The sequence below is a fragment of the Triturus cristatus genome, chromosome 12 (assembly GCF_964204655.1).
Source record: "Triturus cristatus chromosome 12, aTriCri1.1, whole genome shotgun sequence".
In the NCBI taxonomy this organism is placed as follows: domain Eukaryota; kingdom Metazoa; phylum Chordata; class Amphibia; order Caudata; family Salamandridae; genus Triturus; species Triturus cristatus.
The window spans coordinates 456975286-456994579 of NC_140595.1; the positions used below are offsets into that span (position 1 = coordinate 456975286).

Here is a 19294-nt window from a genome sequence, read left to right on the forward strand (position 1 = left end):
TGGAAGTCTTCAGCCATACCATTCCACCAATGCATAAATGTTGCCTCATCTTCCTGTGGCTTCACCATTCACTTAAGCCCTTCACAGAGGAGTACCAATTCTGTCATCACTGCAAGGTGAGATGATCAAAATACTCAGATTGCTGACATGTAGAACTCAAATGTTCCAATGCAGAGTGCTGCATTCCACAGTCAGTCTAAATGTTTTACGAAAAAGGGTATTTCACACATGTTTAGAATAAGAAATCTTTATTAAAAAATTATATACAGTAGCTGCCGTCTCCCAAACAGGGCTATAAAGTAAGTTAAAAACAGTATAGAGTGCCATTTACAAATTTAACATATGCTAGATCATCTGCTTGGACAAGCACATTCACAGTTCAGGTCTAGGATTTCAATTAATTTACAAATTAAATAAAAGGTTAAATTAGAAAGTTCTGTAAGCACCGGAACGGTGTGTCAATATTCTGAATTTTCAGATGCTTTCTTACATAGCAGGGACAATTGGTTCTGGAAAGAAAGGAAAGTGATATTTAGTTAGGCAATTTGTTTCGCCAGTTGTGGTACACATTTCACTGTACAAAAAACATCACTCTCTGCTCAAATTATTGTATTCAATCACACAGTCAGTGGCTGGGACCACTGGAACCTTTAGGTGCATTTCAAAGATCACAGAGCCAATATGTTCATCACAGTACTAGAACGTTTTGGATGTCTGAGCCAAACAGTCCCTGCGATAAGACAATCGGTCCCTAATCTATGTATTTGTCAGCTCATTTCATACTCATGCATGAGCTAATTCTACATGGTCATTGCCAAGAGAGTTCAGACTCCAAAAACACAATGTTTTAGTGGCCATTCGAATTTACAGCTGTAGCACATGTAATACAGTTCACATAAATCATGCAAGTTCTTCTCTTTTACAAACAAAAACTGCCAGTCTGCAAGCCTAAGCGGTGGCTGCAGTATAAAACAAATGAATTAAATGAGGAAATGGGATTAAAAAAAAAGTCAATAGTGACATCATAGAAGAGAAGCTACCACAATGTGTCTGACCAAAGTGACGGCTGGCAAATGTTAGCATGCGCTGAGAACTACCAGGTGATAGATGGAAAATCTCATCAGGCTCAGCACACGTTTGCACTTTACCAAGATCCCCACCTAGAGTGCTTTACATTGGCAGTTACTAAGTACGTCTTTCATTTGAAAGGGGGAGTAATAGCACTTCTCAGCAAAGTTGCAATATTTATAAATCGGAAAGTACTGTAATTTCACAGAAGGTAACAGGTTTTCAGGGAAAGTGAGTCCCTGCACTTTATTTCAATTCCAAGCACTTCATACATTCGTGCGAATGGGTACACATCTAGGCTCCCAGATTTGTGATGTCCTTGGGAGCACCTACCAGTCTCAAGTGAAGCCTTACTTTCAATGAAACTTATTTTAGGCCTGTATGCTGGCCCTCTAAAGCCTTGGATCTTGGGAGTAAATTGGTCAAGAAGTCAACACCAACCTTAAAAGGTGCCGTGTGTAGGTGCAGAAGGGGTAAAAAGTAACAGGATTATTACATTATCAATATTCAGACAGGTTTATTACTTGGTAAAAAGGAATATCTTTGCAGCATCTTATATGCATCAACAAATATGAACAATTATTTGTTTTTGCTGGATATCAGTGATTGCCATTAGGAATTAAATAAAGTAGGTTTTCAATAGCTCTTCTGGTCGCAACCACAGTTACCAAATGAAACAGACCGCGATCTCCGCGATAGCAGACAATAAGCCAGTGTTACCCTGTGAGGATTCCGGACCTTAGCTAGTTCTGGAACTCTTCAGTTTGCTGAAAATAATTTGATATGCTGAGCCACGTAGATGCCCTTTAGATACCTTGCAGAGAAAAGGAATTTACATTTGCCCCAAGAACACACACTATCCATGGTCAGTCAAATAATTTACTTAATGGTCAGATTTTTGCAAAGCCCATTGCACGTATACACTTTAGTGGTATCAAAGTTGGCATTGCATGTCAGTTTTTATAACTTGGTCCCAAATATTCAGTCCCGGAGATTTACAAGTCCAGATTTCTGGAGGCACCAACTTGAAAGCTAACAGTCGTGGTACAAAATTCCAAATCTAAGCCCGGGGAATACTTGGCTACCTAGGAAGGCCCATTTGGCAGAATAAAGTTTAAAGCCTGTACCCTTTGAACTGATGATCGCCGTTGAAAAACTGCAATAGGTTTGTTAGTAACATCAGAACTGCCTATGGCATCAAGGCTCAGCTGCTGAATTTTGTCCTTGCAATTAATACTTAGAAATTGGAAAAGCGTGGATGGCGGATTTATTCTCCTTGGATATGATGGTACTAACGGCAACATGAAAGAAGAGTCTCAGGAGCAAAACTGCACCTTGTCTTATGGAACTTGTGGTGAAATGACATTACTGCCTCTGTGCAGGTGTGGTGGAAAGAGATGTATATTATTACAAGACACGGAGGCTCCTATTTTGCAGTCTTTTCTTTCTTCAATCTGAACAGCAGCCAAGCAGGAGCTATGTTTCCCAGAAAAACGAAGAAACCAACTACAGTATGACATCACAATTAAAACACCAATCGGATGTCGAGTAACACAATAATTATGTTGATTGCGAACATCAAGTCCTCTTTTCTTGCTGTTCGCAGTCAAGATAAGTACTTTATATCCCTTTCTAAATAGAACATTTTTATATTGATATTCTTTATTGTGGTTGTCTATAGTAGAATATATTTTACCTGTTTCGCTTGACATTTTCTGCTGTGTTGCACGTGTGTAACGTGCTCACTCTCGCTGCCCATAACAGTCGTTCTTACCGTAAGGGAGGTCCCCCTGTGAGCTGCTTACTGAACGAGACGGTCTCGCTTTCTTCAGCGGCCTTCGCTGTCCTCAGTTAATAGGCCATTTCCTACAATATTTCAACCGGGACTGCCTCACGGACCCTTTCCTCTTTCGGGTCTGCCTCCTGGTGTGGCATTCTTGCTTCTTCTCTGCCACTCACTTGGTGCCTTTGGCAACTCCCCTTCATTTGTATGCACGCTCCTCTGCTCGGGTTCCTCATGTAACCCCTTACTGTCTGTTTTTTTCTCCTTTACAGGATTGTTTTAATTAATACGATTTTTTACCATGTCTGAAGAAGAGGGTAACCAGCAATTTAAAGACAACTTGAAGTCTTTCAGCAAAGACTCCATACAACAGGCTATTTCAGTCTCTTTTTTGGATGTTTCTAAATCTTTAGAGGCATATTTTTCTAAAATGGTTGCTTCTTCTAAGGAAGTTTGCTCTGGTAAAAGTAGGAAACGAGCAGCGACCTCTGGGTCCTCTAAAGGAATCTCAAAAATTGGTCCTCCCACCAGAGAGGTTTCAAAATCGGGGCCTCCCTCCTCCCCATTTGTTGTTTCCCATCTAAGAGACACTGATGAGGATGATGATGTCTTAGATGACACAGACAATATTAGAGGATCTGCTGATCCTTATGGTTATGGCCCTTGGGAGAAAAGGCATAACATTTCTCCTATTGACAGTGGTGCATCTCACCCTGTGTCTAAGAGTTGGTGGATCACCTCGGTGAAACTATGTTTAACCCCTCATTTATTCACCACCCTAATTTAACCGAGTGGTTTCCTGCCGACCATGTGGCAAAGTAGGTTTCCTTTTATTTGCGTAATACCCTAGATGAGTCTACCAGAAACAAACTCAAATCCAAAATCTTAATAGCTGCTGAATTTTGTTCTTGCAATTATTACTTAGAAATTTGAAAAGTGTGGATGGCTGATTTATTGTCCTTGGATGCAATGGTAGTAAATGGAACATGAAAGAAGAGTCTCAGGAGCAAAACTGCACCTTGCTTTATGGAACTTGTGGTAAATTGACATTACTGCCTTCGGGCAGGTGTGGTGGAAAAAGAATAATTAAATTCTGTCATTTTATGCCTGTGTCCTTAACATGAGACTAGCTGTCTCCATCCTGATTTCTATGAGTAAATCCATCACTCGTACATGCTCTTATCCTTCAGAAATTAATGTTACTTTGAAGAAGAGGAATGGAGGTACATGGATAGACTTGTGCATGATACGTGCGTATTTAGTTCTAGAGAGATGGAAGCAAAATACTCCGTATTTAACCACTTTGCAGAAAAATACCCTTTTGAAGTCGAGGAAAAGAGAACTTTACAACCTGGTTCCAATCTTTGGCCTGTTCCTTGAAACATCGTTTCCAGTGGGCGAAAGAAGAGTCTTAGGGCCAGATTTAGATCTCGGCCTATGGGTTACTCCGTCACAATGGTGACGGATACCCCGTCCACCGAAATATAAATTCCATAGTATATAGTGGGATTTATATTTTGGCAGACGGGATATCTGTCACTGTTGTGACGGAGTAGCCCATTAACCGAGATCTAAATTAGGCCCTTAGATACTTGCCACTTTCAAATGATGACCTGTAGGTGCTAAGAATTCACTTTCGAGGTCCAGTTCATCATTGGCCTCTCTGCTATAAATTATACATATTTGAAACTGCGATGCATAACCAGCATTGCTCCAGGATGAACGCGTATGACATTAAGAGTTGTCACAGAAAACATCCAGTCATGGGCTTTCTATTACAAGTGATTCAGTTTCCCAGATGGTGTAAAGCAGATAAACAATCCCAAAATTGACCGTTGCGCTAAAGGAAAAAAAACATCTACATAGATGTTTTCCTTGTATGGATGGAGAAGACCTTTCTAGCTTAGCACTGCAATGATATGCGTTAGCTGTAGCTGGTTTACTATTCTACACTGAAAACACATTTGGTGGTCATTATATGGCAAACCCACAAATAAAATTGTTTCGCTGCTTCAAAGGAATAAAGACATTACGCATTTTCAAACAAATGAAAGCTTTATTCTGTACTGTGCTGGGCTATCCTAGGTTTTCACTATCTTTTGCATGTTTACATTCACAGAAGAGTGTAATTTGTAATATCACAAAAAGAAGGGAAGTGTGCTTTGAATGTATGTTTGTTACCGTGGCCAGTCAAGTGCATTAACAATAAAATTCAAAACAATAGAGACTATGGGGACACATTTTTAAAGTTTTGATCTTTATGATACTTGGTCCTTTAGGTTCTGAATGTAAAGCATTCTGTATGCGCAAAGGTTGAACATCTAGTGCTGAACTGCGCTTATATATCCCGTAAAGTGCAATCAACTGCATTGCTTCAGATCACCTAGCACATTTGTTAGGGACCCAATTCAACAGGAGCCTAGAGACTGGGAGTCAAATTGGTCCCATTAGGCCCAGCTTTGTAGGTCTGCCACAAAATCATATTTCCTCTTAGAAATGTGATGCATTTAGCAGCATACCTGCCCATAAGATAGTGGCTTTAAGAGTTATATAGTTTATGATAAAGTTTAGAGAGCACGCCTTTAAACTTACGATTAGTTTTTCAATGGTCTGTACAGCACCATTGTCCAGCAACTTCACGTCAACTTTCTCCAAGTCATCTCCAGCAAAGCAGACATTCTAGAACACAGCAGGAGAGGCTTTATTGAACACATTTTTACAATAATGCTTGAATGAACTGAAATCAAAAACCTAGAACATGCAATGTAAAAGCAGAGCAAGCGAGAACCCACAGCAGGCAGACAGAAAAGGGCAACCTATTCTTAACAAAGAGTCAGTTACTTAGCACTAGAAACCTGTACTATGGGTCTTTCAACAGAAATGCCCCCTCTTCTTTGGTGCCAGTACCATTATTTACTGACAATTCAAGAAACTGCTGCAGAGAATTTAGGAATATAAACTGCTGGCATCAATGATCATGTTTTTAAGCAGCTTACAGACTTTAGGGCCAGACTGCATTTCCTCACAGCTGATGAGGTAATTTCTGGCTTCCTATTCTCTTAGCGCTATTATATTGTTTTCAGAACTCCAAAAATATAGGGCAACCAAGTGGGACGACAGCCCCATATAACCGGACTTCACTTTTCTACCTTATTAGTGTTACATTCACAGGAGTTCATAAAGAACATCTCAACGAAGCCATGCAAGTTGCCAGCACCACACTACTGACCACTGCAATGCAAGATGACTACAGATAGTGGCGACCAAGCAAGAAAAAATGCTCATCAGAAAGAAACTAGCCGTAACACAGTAGAAGGTACATATAAGAAAAGTAGAATGCAGAGAAGAGAAGGACACGTGGGTGGGTGTACCCTGACATGCACAATAACTCGTCTGGCACTAGTTATTTCTAGTTAGTTCAGGGCTCACAAGGGGTTGCAGAAAAAAATAATTAAAGATGGTCGGTGTTGCTGGTTTTTCTGGAAATTTAATCATTAAACCCCTGGACTTTAAGGTCTTCATCATTTTCAGTGCCCATAATCCTGTGAACAAAGCATTTTATGTGGGGCCATTAACACGTCTTGGGAAAGGAGTAAAGGCAATGCAACCCTGTGGATTGAGTATGGTTTGGAAATCTAAAGGGATGAAATACAAAACGACGGCAAAGCATCAATTTTTAAAAAAAGATAGCATCCATTACAGTAGACAAACAATATTTGGGGGATCCACTGAACGTTGCAACCACTCTATATTTCTTTATTCAGCAGTGAGGGTCAGTACCTGCCCATCAGTAAGTGGAATATTCACAAACGGGATGCCACCATCCATGAACAATGGTTCACCACCCGAGGAAAGGCATCGGCTTTTCGCAGGCTGAGTTCGCTGAAATCTGCAACAGAAAAGGCAGAGGTATTTTCTTAACACCACCGATCTGAGATTTTTAAAGGCAGAAAATAACAAAAATGCCTGCTCTTATAGTGAATGAAAATAAAATAAAAACTAAATAAATGAGACTTGAAGATATAACTATGACCCAACTACCACCACCTAGGACTCTAGTTGTATGCGTACCAAAACACCAATTGTTTGTCTTTCAAACATTTCAGTAGTAGAAAATGGGGAGAAAGCATTACATATACCAAACTATCCTGGGCTTGGAATCCCCTGAAGAGTATGTGCTCTTAGAATGGAGAATTGTTTGGATGGGGAATCCTGGGCACTGCTTAGGAGCAGACGTCTGCACTCAATGGCTTTTTGTATTGCCTTCCTCCTGTTGGGCCCTTTCACACGTTCTCAGGATTATCATCCACCTTTAAAACCGTAAGGCACCATAGTCCATCCCCTTCATAGCACTAAAGGCATAGCCGCAGCGCAGTGAAAAAAAGGTTACAGGAGGGGGAAGCATCACGCTCTCCTTTCCCCAAGGATAATTCGACTTCGGCCAATTTGAGATTAGATAGGAGAAACATTTTGTTTTGTAATGTAGAGTCTCCAATCTAAAGATCCACTATCATTTTGAGTTTCCGAAGCAAGGGATTTACGATGAGTGAATACCCGTTCTCGACACCGATCTAAAGCCAACACTTGTCCCAAATGAAAACTTCGGGAGCAAAAACCTAAATTCATTTAAAAAACAATTTATTTCTGCGAATCCCACAGTCTATACTATGCCTATAACAAACACTTAATTATTCTTAAGAAAGTTCTAAAGTGGCGTGACATTCTTTCTCATTTCCCCTAACAGAGAACAATCCTTAATGGGTTTGTAATCTCCTTTCAAAGATTTCTTAACTTAATATGAGGCAATTTCATTTAGCTTGAACACTGCATGTTCCTTAGCCCATGTTACTTGGTCACGGTGTGGTCCATGGCAGACCCCCAAACAGTAACAGTGTCCTCTGACGACAAGCAAAAAAGACCCTTCGTTAGGATGTAGACATCAATTTTTTGCCCCCACAATTCACTAACAAGGATACATTTCCCAGTATAGAAGATTGCAGAGACTAGCATAGAGCTCTTCCCTGCACTCTGTGACCCTAAGTGAACCTATCTTCAAGTACTGACCAACATTCAAACTGCACCAATACTAGGCCTGTGTGACATTTTTGTTATGCCGGTGTAAACTCGCAATAGGCCAAACATGAAATTTTTTCCATTGTCAAAAATGTGCACTTTTATCATACTTGGGAATATTGATTGTCAAGAGTAATTTTCTTTTTCAACTAAACATTTCTCATTGAACCAATCTCCTGTTGGGATCTTGTGAGATATTCTTTTACAGAGGACAGCTACTGGAGTTACTCGTGAAATTTATTCCACGCAATTTCACAAAAACTATATTTGGTATGCAAATACAATGTTGCAGATGCCTGAACCTCTTTGAATCTGGTCTAAACAGGTATGGGCATTTGCGAAGAGGAATGCTACGTACACCACAAATAGGTACAAATTAATTGAGAAGAGTCTCAAATCAAGGGAACATTTTATCAGTACAGGGTAAAAACGGCCAAATTGCATAGCAACATTAGGAACCACCATTATTGTAAGGTTGATTTAATATATTTTAGATTCTGGAAAACAAAATATAGCAATTACTAGGACGGCACCTCTATGGAGCACCATCGAGCGGATCATCACACCAGAAAAGAGTACACCTACTGAACAACAAAATAAAATCAGTGCTTGTGGACATTTAAAAATATGTCTGCTGGTCCTGCAATGGAGAGCTACAGACTGTCCCCCCCCCCCCCCCTACACTAGAGCAGCAACCAAAGGTTCAGCCAGCAACTCCCTAGATTTGGCACAGGCTACTTCACGAATGAGAAAAACACTGAATACCTGGCTGCAACCTACTTCAAAATACGGAAACAGACTGATTCAGTACACATTCTTAGTTTGACTGAAACCGCAATCCCTTTTCTTACATAGAATCAGTCTAGCATTAATCCGAACATGCACCTAACCGCAAGACCTCAAACAATACAGCCAAAATTGCAGCCAAACACTGACACAATTGAAATTAGATTAAAAAAATGAGTACATGCAGCGCTATTGAGGATAGGCCAACGTATAACTAATGCAATATTCAGTACAAGGGCCTCAATATCAACTGTCCATGATGAGAACATCCACCAAGGGACAAAACGGAAAGCAAAATCTAATTTGGTACTTGACCCCATAGTGAATAAAATGACTGATATGGTCTACCTAAATCAAGCACAAGACCTTTTTACAATCCCAGCTGAAAGGACAATGCTCCATCCATAAAGAGTCCCCTACACACACCCACCACCAACTCCTCAAATTAAATACACGCTGATGAAAGGAGGCTGGTGCAACCATAAAACGAAGCATGTCCATATTTCATATGCATCCTTGTGATCTGTAATTCTGCATTACACAACATACAAGACGATTTTCTAAATGTGCAATGAGTGAATGCTGGGACGAATTTTGGAAATTATGTCTATCACAGATAAGCAAAATATTTAAAAATACGGTAGAAATTACTGTGCCAGACTGCTTGTACAAACATTTACGAGAGATACGAAAGCTACAATATTTTTTTTATTTTTTTTTACCAGAGTCAATGAACTAGAGACTTTTAGTAAATATTAGGTTAGTATTTATAATCCAAGATTTGAAATCAAAAAGCAAACAAATGATAAGCTGGTGTTCTTGCTTAACAAAATTCAGCACAGAAGGACAAGGAGAGAATAACTGGTGTTCAAGAAACTGACTGCGAACTCATCGCTTCAGAATTAAAAAAATAAAAATACATTACCTTTTGGAATACTGTGGGGTAACTCCTATGGTATTCGATTTTCCAACCTTTTTGCAGGTTCTCACAGCTGGTGTTCCATAAGCGGCCCTTGCAGGAAAAAATACATTCATGCCAAGTCACAAAAATTAGATTGAAGTATAGAGCCAATGTATGCATAGGATGTAAAAATTGCCCCAAATAAAACTGTCAAAAGCATTAAGTCTGAAAACATCTACCAAACAAATTTTGTCCAACAATAATGTTGACATGTACCCCAACTTCTCATGAAGCACGTGTCCAAAATATGCTGCAAGGGGAAATAGAAGGGAAATTAACCAAGCCTTACAATAGGTGGGAAGTGAATTGGTGGTTATAGGGATTTAAAAATGATCCAGCCGGGCTAGATGCACTGCAGGTGTGTACTGCTTCACAATGGTGCCTGTTCTCAGTAAGACTGAAGGTCCCAAATCTGCTGGCTTGCTTTACTGTAAGGCTGTCCAGTGTAGACCCAGGAAGGCTGGCATCCGTCAGGATTTTCCGGACAGCCACTGAATGTAGATTAGCACCCTTTAGATTAACCACCTGTAAATTTATTTTATGTAGATATTCTGAAAATCTTGCAAAGCACAAGCACCTACCTGCTGTACATGATGTTGCTTTCTCATCTTTTCTTTCATAGCCCTCAGCCCACTCTCCCAGCTGCTGCTGTTCGGCTAAAGTCACAAGCCTCCTCCTGTGCCCTGAAAACCCCGCAGCAACTGCGAGCTAATCTCAGATGGTATCTTAACTTGTTCTGGGTGCTCGTACAAGTGTCTTAATTGTTCTTGCAAATGTTCTGTTGTGAGTCAAGAAAGATAGTCTGGGGATGCTTCAGGGTACGATGTCCCTGCACTAACTCATACAGGAGCAATCAATAACTTGTACATTTGTACATTGAGAGCACTGGACTTTCGACATTGCAGGAGTCCTAGATTAGCTTCCTGAGTGTAACCAGGATTACCAGCACTGCAGAGGGACTCCCAATGCGATCCTACAGGTAATGTGGTGTAACAGAGCGAAAGCTCACATGATCCCATGAGGATGGAAGGACTGAATCGGGGAAATTGTAACCAAAAAAAATAATCAACAAGATGGTCCTATTTTGAGACTACAAGAAGGCTTGGGTGATTAATTTCAGAGACTTCCGCCCAATGACCGATCTTTTGAAAAAAATCTGCAAAAAGCTTTTTGTCTCATGTAATGTCATCATAAATGAGCAGAAGTCTTTGTCAGCCTCCTGGGTTTGCACCCATCTTGGGTACTGTCAATCAGCACTTGTCCACCCAAATAAAGTAGCCAAGCAAACGCATTAACAACCCATTTTGGTGGAAAGATGAGCTACCAACCTTGCTTTTTTTCTTTAAAAAGTCATTAAGAAACATAGCAGGAAGAGGGATCAAAGATATCGAGGGGAAAAACAGTAATGCAAGAGGACTGGTGTAATGCCATAACAAACCACACATTCCTAAAGGGCCGTGGGCCGGTCTGGGGGTAAATGAAGAGGGGAATTAAATTCTTAAAATCCAAACACGGTACACAATAGCAGCAAGGCTTCTGTTCTTCTACGGGTAAAGAAACATAACAAACCACTGGATATACGATCACTATGCCCAGAAGAATCAGTAATACCATTTACCTTGCTATGGCACAGGCGGACAACACAGCCAGGATGGAACCCTAATTAGCAGACATCAGCCTGCTTCTCATCCACGCACGTTCAACGTAAAACAATACCTCAGTCATCGATCACCTTCCCCATTACACACAGTAGAGCGAAGAGAAAGGTTCCAGGGCTGAGTTTGGTAAAAGGGGTTTAGTCGGAATTTGGAGCTTGGTTAGGTCTCCATGTATCAGGGACACGCGGGTATAGTCTGAGAACGGAGTAAAAAAAGGTTTTGCTCATTAGATACCCAAAGACAGGGTCAGTAGCTTTGGCCAAGGATTTAGGCTTATATAATAGCGACGGAGGATTAAATCAGCCGACACATGAACAGCCTCCTGGTTTAAAAAATGCCTATGAGGCTTCCGGTCTTGGTGTGAAGAATAAAGCAATCATGTTGTATGCTTGGGACTGGGAGCAATCTAGTGCAAGGGCAGGTCAGCTTAGGAAGAACTGTTTGACAAGCACTTGCAATTTTACTTGCAAAAAAGTGAACTAGGTATTAAATCTGTTAAAGCATGTTTTTTAGGACAATGGGATCTGCACAGCTTTGTGGGGGCGGTTGTTTTATGGAGGTTCTTTAATGGGCTCACTTAACATCCAGTTTGGTTCACAATTTCGGACATATGACCAAGAACTGCTTTTCTTCTTTAGTGAACAGACAGACAATAATACTGTCCCCCGGTATCTACTGATAGTTCCACGAGTCCAGTAAATGTAGTGAACGGAAGAGCTTTGAAGTCACAGTGGAAGTTGAAGCCACTTGGACTAGCCCCGGGGTGTTCTTGAGATGTTGTTCCAGGATCCCTATTACAAGAGAGTAAAGTAGGTTATCCTCTTCAGGAGGTTCACAAGAGAATAACAAGGAGTTATTCATATTGGAAAGTGGTACTTGGCACATTAACTGTACTAGATAGAGAAGGGCTAATATATCAAGTCTAGTTCTCCTTCAAACAAAACCAATCCAATTATCGTGCATTTTGATAGTCTTTTTAATATTGTTGCTTTACTAAACAAATAGCTTTAATAGGCACAGAGTTAAAATAGAGCCGCAAGTCTGCACTGGCGGTAGAGGCTACAGTATATCCAAGAGTGTAAAGGTACATGCTGGCTCCCTTCCTGGCTTGTCCTGCCTAGGTAAAATTTGTGTGTTTACGAAAACAAACATCTGTTTATTAAATGCACCTTTTATTTTGCGGGACCGAAGTTCATTGAAGCCTCAGCGATTTCAGGCACAAAAGGTAAGAGCAGATTCGTATGGAGTCCCCAGGATCAATTGTTAAGTCACTTCCTGTGAGTTCATCTAGGTACCAAAGAGCAAACTAGATGTTGATTTCGAAAATGCCAACGACATCAGTAATAACAGACCAGACTGGCGTCTAGGACGGGCAGGAACTTACGCAGGACCTTATGCCACTGCCGCTTCTTCATGGCAACTGGAGGTCACGTGGGAGACTAAACTACTACCAAAAAGCCATAAGCACATAACATGGTTAGGTACCTTTGTTGTATAGTCACACAAAACAATTACAAGGCACTTCGTCAGTAATATTTGTTGATCAGCAGGACACTCTAAAGTACCACATGCTAGTCAAGAGTGCATTTTGGTTGACCAGCATTAGGGTCCAAATGCCACGCAGTAGCATCGATTTTACTCAATTAAGAACAAGTTAGGCAAGAAGTTCTTGTGACCTTCCGCCTAGGTCCCAAAGACTTAAGTTAGATTATCCAGATCAGCTTCCAGGTTTCAGCAAAGCCTCCGATACATGAGATATCAAGGTACTAAATGCCCTTATAAGACCGTTTTAGAGTATACAATACTGCAGCTTCCGCAATAACATGTTATACAAGAGTTGCATCGTCAGCTAGCTGGCTGATCGAGACTGCTCAGTTCAGATGCAGATTGAATTTTGAAATTCCCTGCACCAGACAATCCAACAGTAAGTATACTTTGGAAACTGAATCATACTAAAGTAACATGCCTGCTCTCCATAGAGGTTCTCCCGAGTTATTTCATCAGTGCTACTGTACCTTGATACAAGAGAACACAAGATGGAGGGCATCTTTCTTGTAGAGTACGGACAGGCCAAGCTATGTGCAAAAGTAGTAACCCAAGTTTCTGAGGGGTTGGCAAAATCCGATTACAATTGCGTACTCCAGCATCCCAGATTTTTAGAAATTAACCCCTTCCCCGCTCATGACGGAACCGCTCCGTCATGAGCCACGGTTGCCGTGTGCTCATGACGGAACGGTTCCGTCATGACACGACCGTTGGCGGCCGCTCCGCCCACGCGGCGCTGTTTCCCCGCCTGTGCGGGGGGACAACGCAACTGGGCGGAGTCATGACGGAACCGTTCCGTCATGAGCACAGCTCAACTGTGGCTCATGACGGAGCGGCTCCGTCATGAGCACCGGGCCACTGCGCTGCCCCCCCGCATCCCCCAGCGCCGCGGCGGAATTCCCGCCGCGGCGAAGGGGTTAAAAAGGATGATATTTGAGGGATTCCATGTCCTGTGCGCTGATTAGGAATGATTCAAGCAATCTGTTCCTACAATCTAGAGCAGGATAGATCAGTTCAGGGAGACTAAACCTTGAACTGCACCAAAAACCTTGAACAAGGGAAGTCTTGGTCGTGCAAAAACTACAAGATGCATACCTTGCAGATACAGAAGATTCCCTTTAGGAAACCCCCTCAAACCTGGCCATGTTGTGCCTTACCAGCTGGTGTTTATAGGTATTTTCCACAGGGGCTGATCGCCCTCAACACCTGAACAACATCAGGTCACCCCAAACTTTTTGCCTTCACCACTCCGGTTTTCTAAAATTTGTTTTTGTTATTAGGACTCTGTACACTTTACCACTGCTAATGATGGAGCAGAGGAAAATACAAAAATGTTTGTACCCCCCTTCAAAGTCAATGACCTCATAACTAATTTACTAATTGTTTGAATGAATATACTAATCAATCAATGCACCTTTATTTAGACACTACACGTGGGAAAATTAACTGGCATATGCAAAAATCTAACTTACTTACAGATGTGAACTTAAATTAATATAGCTTTGTGTTTCGTGTAGAAAATAGAAGTAAAATTGCATGTATTTGTATGTGTAGTTAACTACATTGTGGCAAAGAATGCAGATGGTAAGTAGAATGGCTTTCAATGTTGCTTACGCTAGGTAACACCCAACACGGGTCATTAGAACGGTGGGTGGTAAACAGAAGGGCTTATTTTTTATCTCTAATTTCCACTATGTTTTCACATTAGTTCTGTTCGGGCCTGCTAGGCCTCGCTGAGAAAATGGCCGCTGCCGAGAGAGGATGATCAAGTATGATCAGAATGGCCTCTGCGCATGAACAGAATGAAAGTTACAGTCACGAGTGATGGCCTATGCCTGGAGTGAGAGATGTCATGGTCGCACTGGCCTAGGAAAAGAGTGGATGCCAAGTCTTTCTGTACAAAAGCCTGGGAATGGATGAAGAACTCAGACTGCAGAAGACGATTCCATTTATTAATGAAAGAGATGGTTGCAATTGCTGGAACCTAACAAGTCACGAGGACAGGAATGAATATGCAATTTACAGAACTGGTTTAGGCAAGGAGGACAGTGAGGTGACCATCACCACTCCTCCAATGGACCAATTGAAATCAATCACGGCCCCTAAAAAGTTTCAATTCTAGGTATAGCAAGTTAGTGCAAGGGTATAAAAATTAGTGCTTGTGATGACATTGCGGCACTTGCATTTTCTATTCAACACAACACGCTGTCTGTTGAGACTATTTATCTCCCCGATGCTGAAAAGACCGACAGATTTTTGAATTTCGAACTTTGATGGGAGAAAGGAACGAGAACGTCGTGGGATTCAATCCTGGCAGGGAACACGTCCGAGGAGGTTAGAGAGACAGTGAGTCAGATTGGGAACCTATCCTATGATCTGCGGTTCATGTTCTGGTGAACCATTCTCGTCATCGCCCTAAGCCAAGCGTAATGAGTATTTTTCTGTTTTCTTTAAATCTTTGTTTGAAACGCTTTTGAAATTAATGATTATAAATTGTCTAATAACATTTACTTATTCAATTATTTCAAAGACTCTAGATAAAATTTCATGCTAATTCAAACGGAGTCTGTGGTTATTAAAATTAAAGTTATGATCTATAAAAGGTTAAATGTTTAATTGTGATTGAGCTGGACTTAATCGCTTTCAACTGATTCCTACTAGTTGGTCCATCAACCCAAAATAACGGAGTACCGTGATGATTAGACCAGGAAACTCCGGAGTTTAAATGTATATAATGTATATAGATATTATTTAGGAAAAGAATAGTAATAAGGTATCCCGTGTTGTCTTGCAGCTCGTCAGCTTGTCAGTGAGTGTGTGTTTTCGGTGTTATGGGCCCCTTCAAAGAATATGTGGTGTGTGAGTTTTCTCTGAATTAAGTGACGCTTGCAAAGGGTTTGTATTGGCCGCACTGCAACACTAACCAGTGCAAAGGTGCTTGTGCTCTCTCCCTAAAACAAGTAAATTAAATAGGTCTATCACAAGTAGGTCAATGTTACCATGTAAGACCCTAGTATATGGCAACACATGTACCCAGGGCCTGTGAATGAAATGCTCCTAGTGGGCCTTCAGCACTCATTATGCCACCCACTAAAGTAGCACTTTAAAACATGTCTCCCGCCTCCCACTGCAGCTTGTAGTGCAGTTATAAACTGCCATTTCGACCTGGCAAAATAAACCTTGTGCCCGGCCTAGCTCTTCCTCTTTAATACATATAAGTTACCCCTAAGGTGGGCCTTAAACAGCCCCTAGGGCAGGGTGCATTGCATTTAAAAAGTGGGGCATGGTTTAAGTTTTACATGACCTGGTAGTGAAAACCCTTAAATTCAATTTCCACTATTGTGAGGCCTACCTCTCCCATTAGATAATATTGTGTTACTTTGTTACATTTACTAAAAGCTAACCTTTGATTGAGAACAGGTAGAAATGTCATGTTTAGTCTCAAATGAATTGTAATTTAAAATACTCTTTAATGGTAAGGATGCATATTAAGTAATTATTCCACTATTCTGAAAATGCAATTTTTCGAAAGTTGCAAAAAGAACAATTGATGAACACAATGCTGAACAATGCCAAACATTCACCCCAGTACAAAGACCTGGGCCTAAATTCATCTCTTTTTGGGGGGTGGGTGGTGGGAGGGGTTGGCATAGTGAGCAATATAATGATGGATTAAACCCTGATCTGGAACTGGGGACAAGCGGTTGATACGTTTCAGCACTCCATCCATCATCTTGCTGTGTTTGCCCTAATTGGCCAAGGGTATGCCCAGACGTGGGTCCCTTGCTCGCTGTGCCGCTCGATTCAAGCTAGCCTGGCTGATGAGGGGTGAAACCCCGAAACCGGTTCCAGGATGCTCCTTTCCAGTCCAGGGAGGACCTGGCTTGGCAGTTAAGCTGGATTGTTCCCAAGAGAAACAGGGTCAAGACTGATTTGCATATGGCTGGGTCCAAACCGGGTGGGGGGGAAATAGTGAGCAAAAGAACAATGGATTGAACCCAGATCTGTGAATGGGGGTGAGTGGTTGATAAGTTTCAGCACTCTGTCCATCATACTGCTGTGTTTGCTTTTTTTGAAAGTTATCATTATCTTATCCTAACCCCTTGGTGCCTCCTGTCAGTGTCCTGGTTCACAAGACCCTGCTGTTGGACTTTGTTTATTCCTCTCAGACAGGAGGAGTTCAGGTATGGGCAGGATGGATGGGGCAGAGCTCTTGCCCACCCCACTTGTACTTCAAAAGCACTTGCCCTAAGCCTCTGGAATGCACAGAGGCACCATCCTTGGACTGAGCTGTCCCCCCTCACGCTGGCACCAAGTTAAGCGGCTCATTGCCATCCATTCCTGCTCCTCATCTTCTCTCTCCGCCGCTTTGCAATTCAAGGAGGTGCTGCTGGTGATTCACACCAGAGAAAAGCCGCCATGAGGCTCCATAAGCATCTACCATCTGTAAGCAGCAGGTTAGCCAGTCTGAGAACTGCTGGAATATTGCCGGTTTACTGTGGGAACCTGCCCGGTGCCATATGCGGCTGAGGTAATTCGCCCGGTCCTAATCAGCACAAAATTCGTCCCCCATTGGTGCCTCCAAATTTATTTGGGGGGGCAGCAGGCTAGAGGGCTTTGATGGGCATGTTTTTTGTATGGCCCTTTGGCACACTATAAACAAAAAGCAATGGTACATTTAGAGGAACAGGTCTCACTGGCTACTGAGTTTTACCCCCTGGGAAGCCAGAGGGTTTGAACGTGTGGCATTAAGGTTAGCCTTCCTCCTCAAGTTGATATTCCTTTGTTTACAGCAGTCTCTCTTAGGCTGGTTATCGATCTTTTTTTGCTTTGTGCACCCAGTGTGTTTATTTGAATGGTCTCCGTGCTGGGTATCTGATCCGATAGAGTCTACTTTGCTGGTCTAATGAGTGTGTTTTATGGACTACGGATTGAGGCTCTGACCCAGATTGGGAAGATGGTGTATTGGGGTTTGTGGTGATGGCAGCAACTCTGTATGGTACGGCGGATTGAGGTGGAAGGATAGGACAGTGTTTTGTTTGGTCTCTTTTTATGTTAAGTGCATTGCAATGGATCTTCGTTTGCTGTAAGTAGATTCATGTGGACAATGACAAGGGTATGGGGCTGAAGAAGTCTAGAAAAAGGAGAAAGCAATTATTTAATAAGGCTAAGACCATTGATCTAGTTGGGTCTGCGAGGAAGGAAAATGTGACCCCCATTACCCTGACCACCTCAAAGGAAATTTGTCACAAAACATTTCAACGTTCGATCCAACCTTTCCCCTGGACAAAATATGAGAACACAAGGAGCAACAAATACGGTCAGACAATCCCCAGAAAGTGGACCATATGGATGACTTGCTGGCCATCAATCTAGAGAAGGTCCCCAGACTCTCTTCCTCTCTGTGCCCGTTTTTCCAGTAGATCTGATAGCAGTAGAGGTTTGGGGGGGTCTGGGGCTTAGCCTGTACTCTCCAGTACTGGGCAGGTCTTCTGTGATGAGTGACCAGGATACAGGGGCAACTAATCTGAGACCTCCTTGCCTGGACGTGTCCCGTAGCTTGGTTTAAATCACCAAATGTCCAACGCTACTTGGAAAAGGCAATATGCTTATAGATGCCTAAAATTCTCTTCTAATTATTAATTGTCCCAGGGTTGGAGGATATTAAAGAGACCAAGATATTCGTAAGGAAAACATGAAGGCTCAAACTGCTCAGCTGCAGAAGAGGGCTGGAAGGCTTAATAGTAATCATCTCCTCTGCCGCAGGGCAGCAGTAGCGATAGGTTCCAGCAAGAGCTCACAGCAGGGCAAATGTATTTTTAAAAACAATAGGCAGTCAGAAAGTGTGAACCCTTTAAAAAAATATATCAAGAATTTAAACAAAATAGAGACTCGGTCCTGGGAGTTCGAGCAGGTGCGAAGTCCTGCAGACTCATGAATAGGAGAGAGGTAGTAAAGCTGCAGCCCGACAAACCTCCTATTTTGAAGCCAGGGGCATGTGTTATATTTGTCGATATAATTTGTAAGGGCAAAAAAAGCTAGAACATGGAGGCCATTGAATCAGTCCAAGGTTTAGCTATGTCCCAACAAATCCCCTCACACTGAGGGATCTCTGCGGAGGACTTGGTCAATGTGGGATTACAGGTTAGGGGGGGGGTGGATGGAATTACCTTAAATAGATTTCATCTCCCTTTGATTGTAATCATAGTGGCAGACACAGAACAAGATCTAGGTGGTGTAGGGCTGGGATTACGATTCTGGTAAATGGTGGATGCACTAAGATTCCCATTCATATTTTAAACTCCTGTGGAGGAGGAAGCCCCGAGCTATTGGGAGTTTATTTCACCCTACTCTATATTAGGGGGATGCCCAGAAGTCCGGTACCACGGATGTCTCTGAGAATTTAGGACTTGTAATACC

At 41.9% G+C, this 19294-nt stretch overlaps 1 protein-coding gene across 1 annotated transcript in view; it reads right to left on the minus strand.

The window, feature by feature from the left end:
* Positions 1-231: 231 nt before the first annotated feature.
* Positions 232-19294, minus strand: part of LOC146776097 (borealin-2-like) — a 201276-nt gene continuing 182213 nt past the window's right edge. The window contains exons 7-10 of the mRNA XM_085636764.1: positions 9636-9722; positions 6632-6740; positions 5444-5530; positions 232-509 (exon numbers count right to left, since the gene is read on the minus strand). Coding sequence (XP_085492890.1) covers positions 459-509; positions 5444-5530; positions 6632-6740; positions 9636-9722 — 334 coding nt within the window. The 3' untranslated portion in view covers positions 232-458. The remainder of the gene's footprint in view (positions 510-5443; positions 5531-6631; positions 6741-9635; positions 9723-19294) is intronic.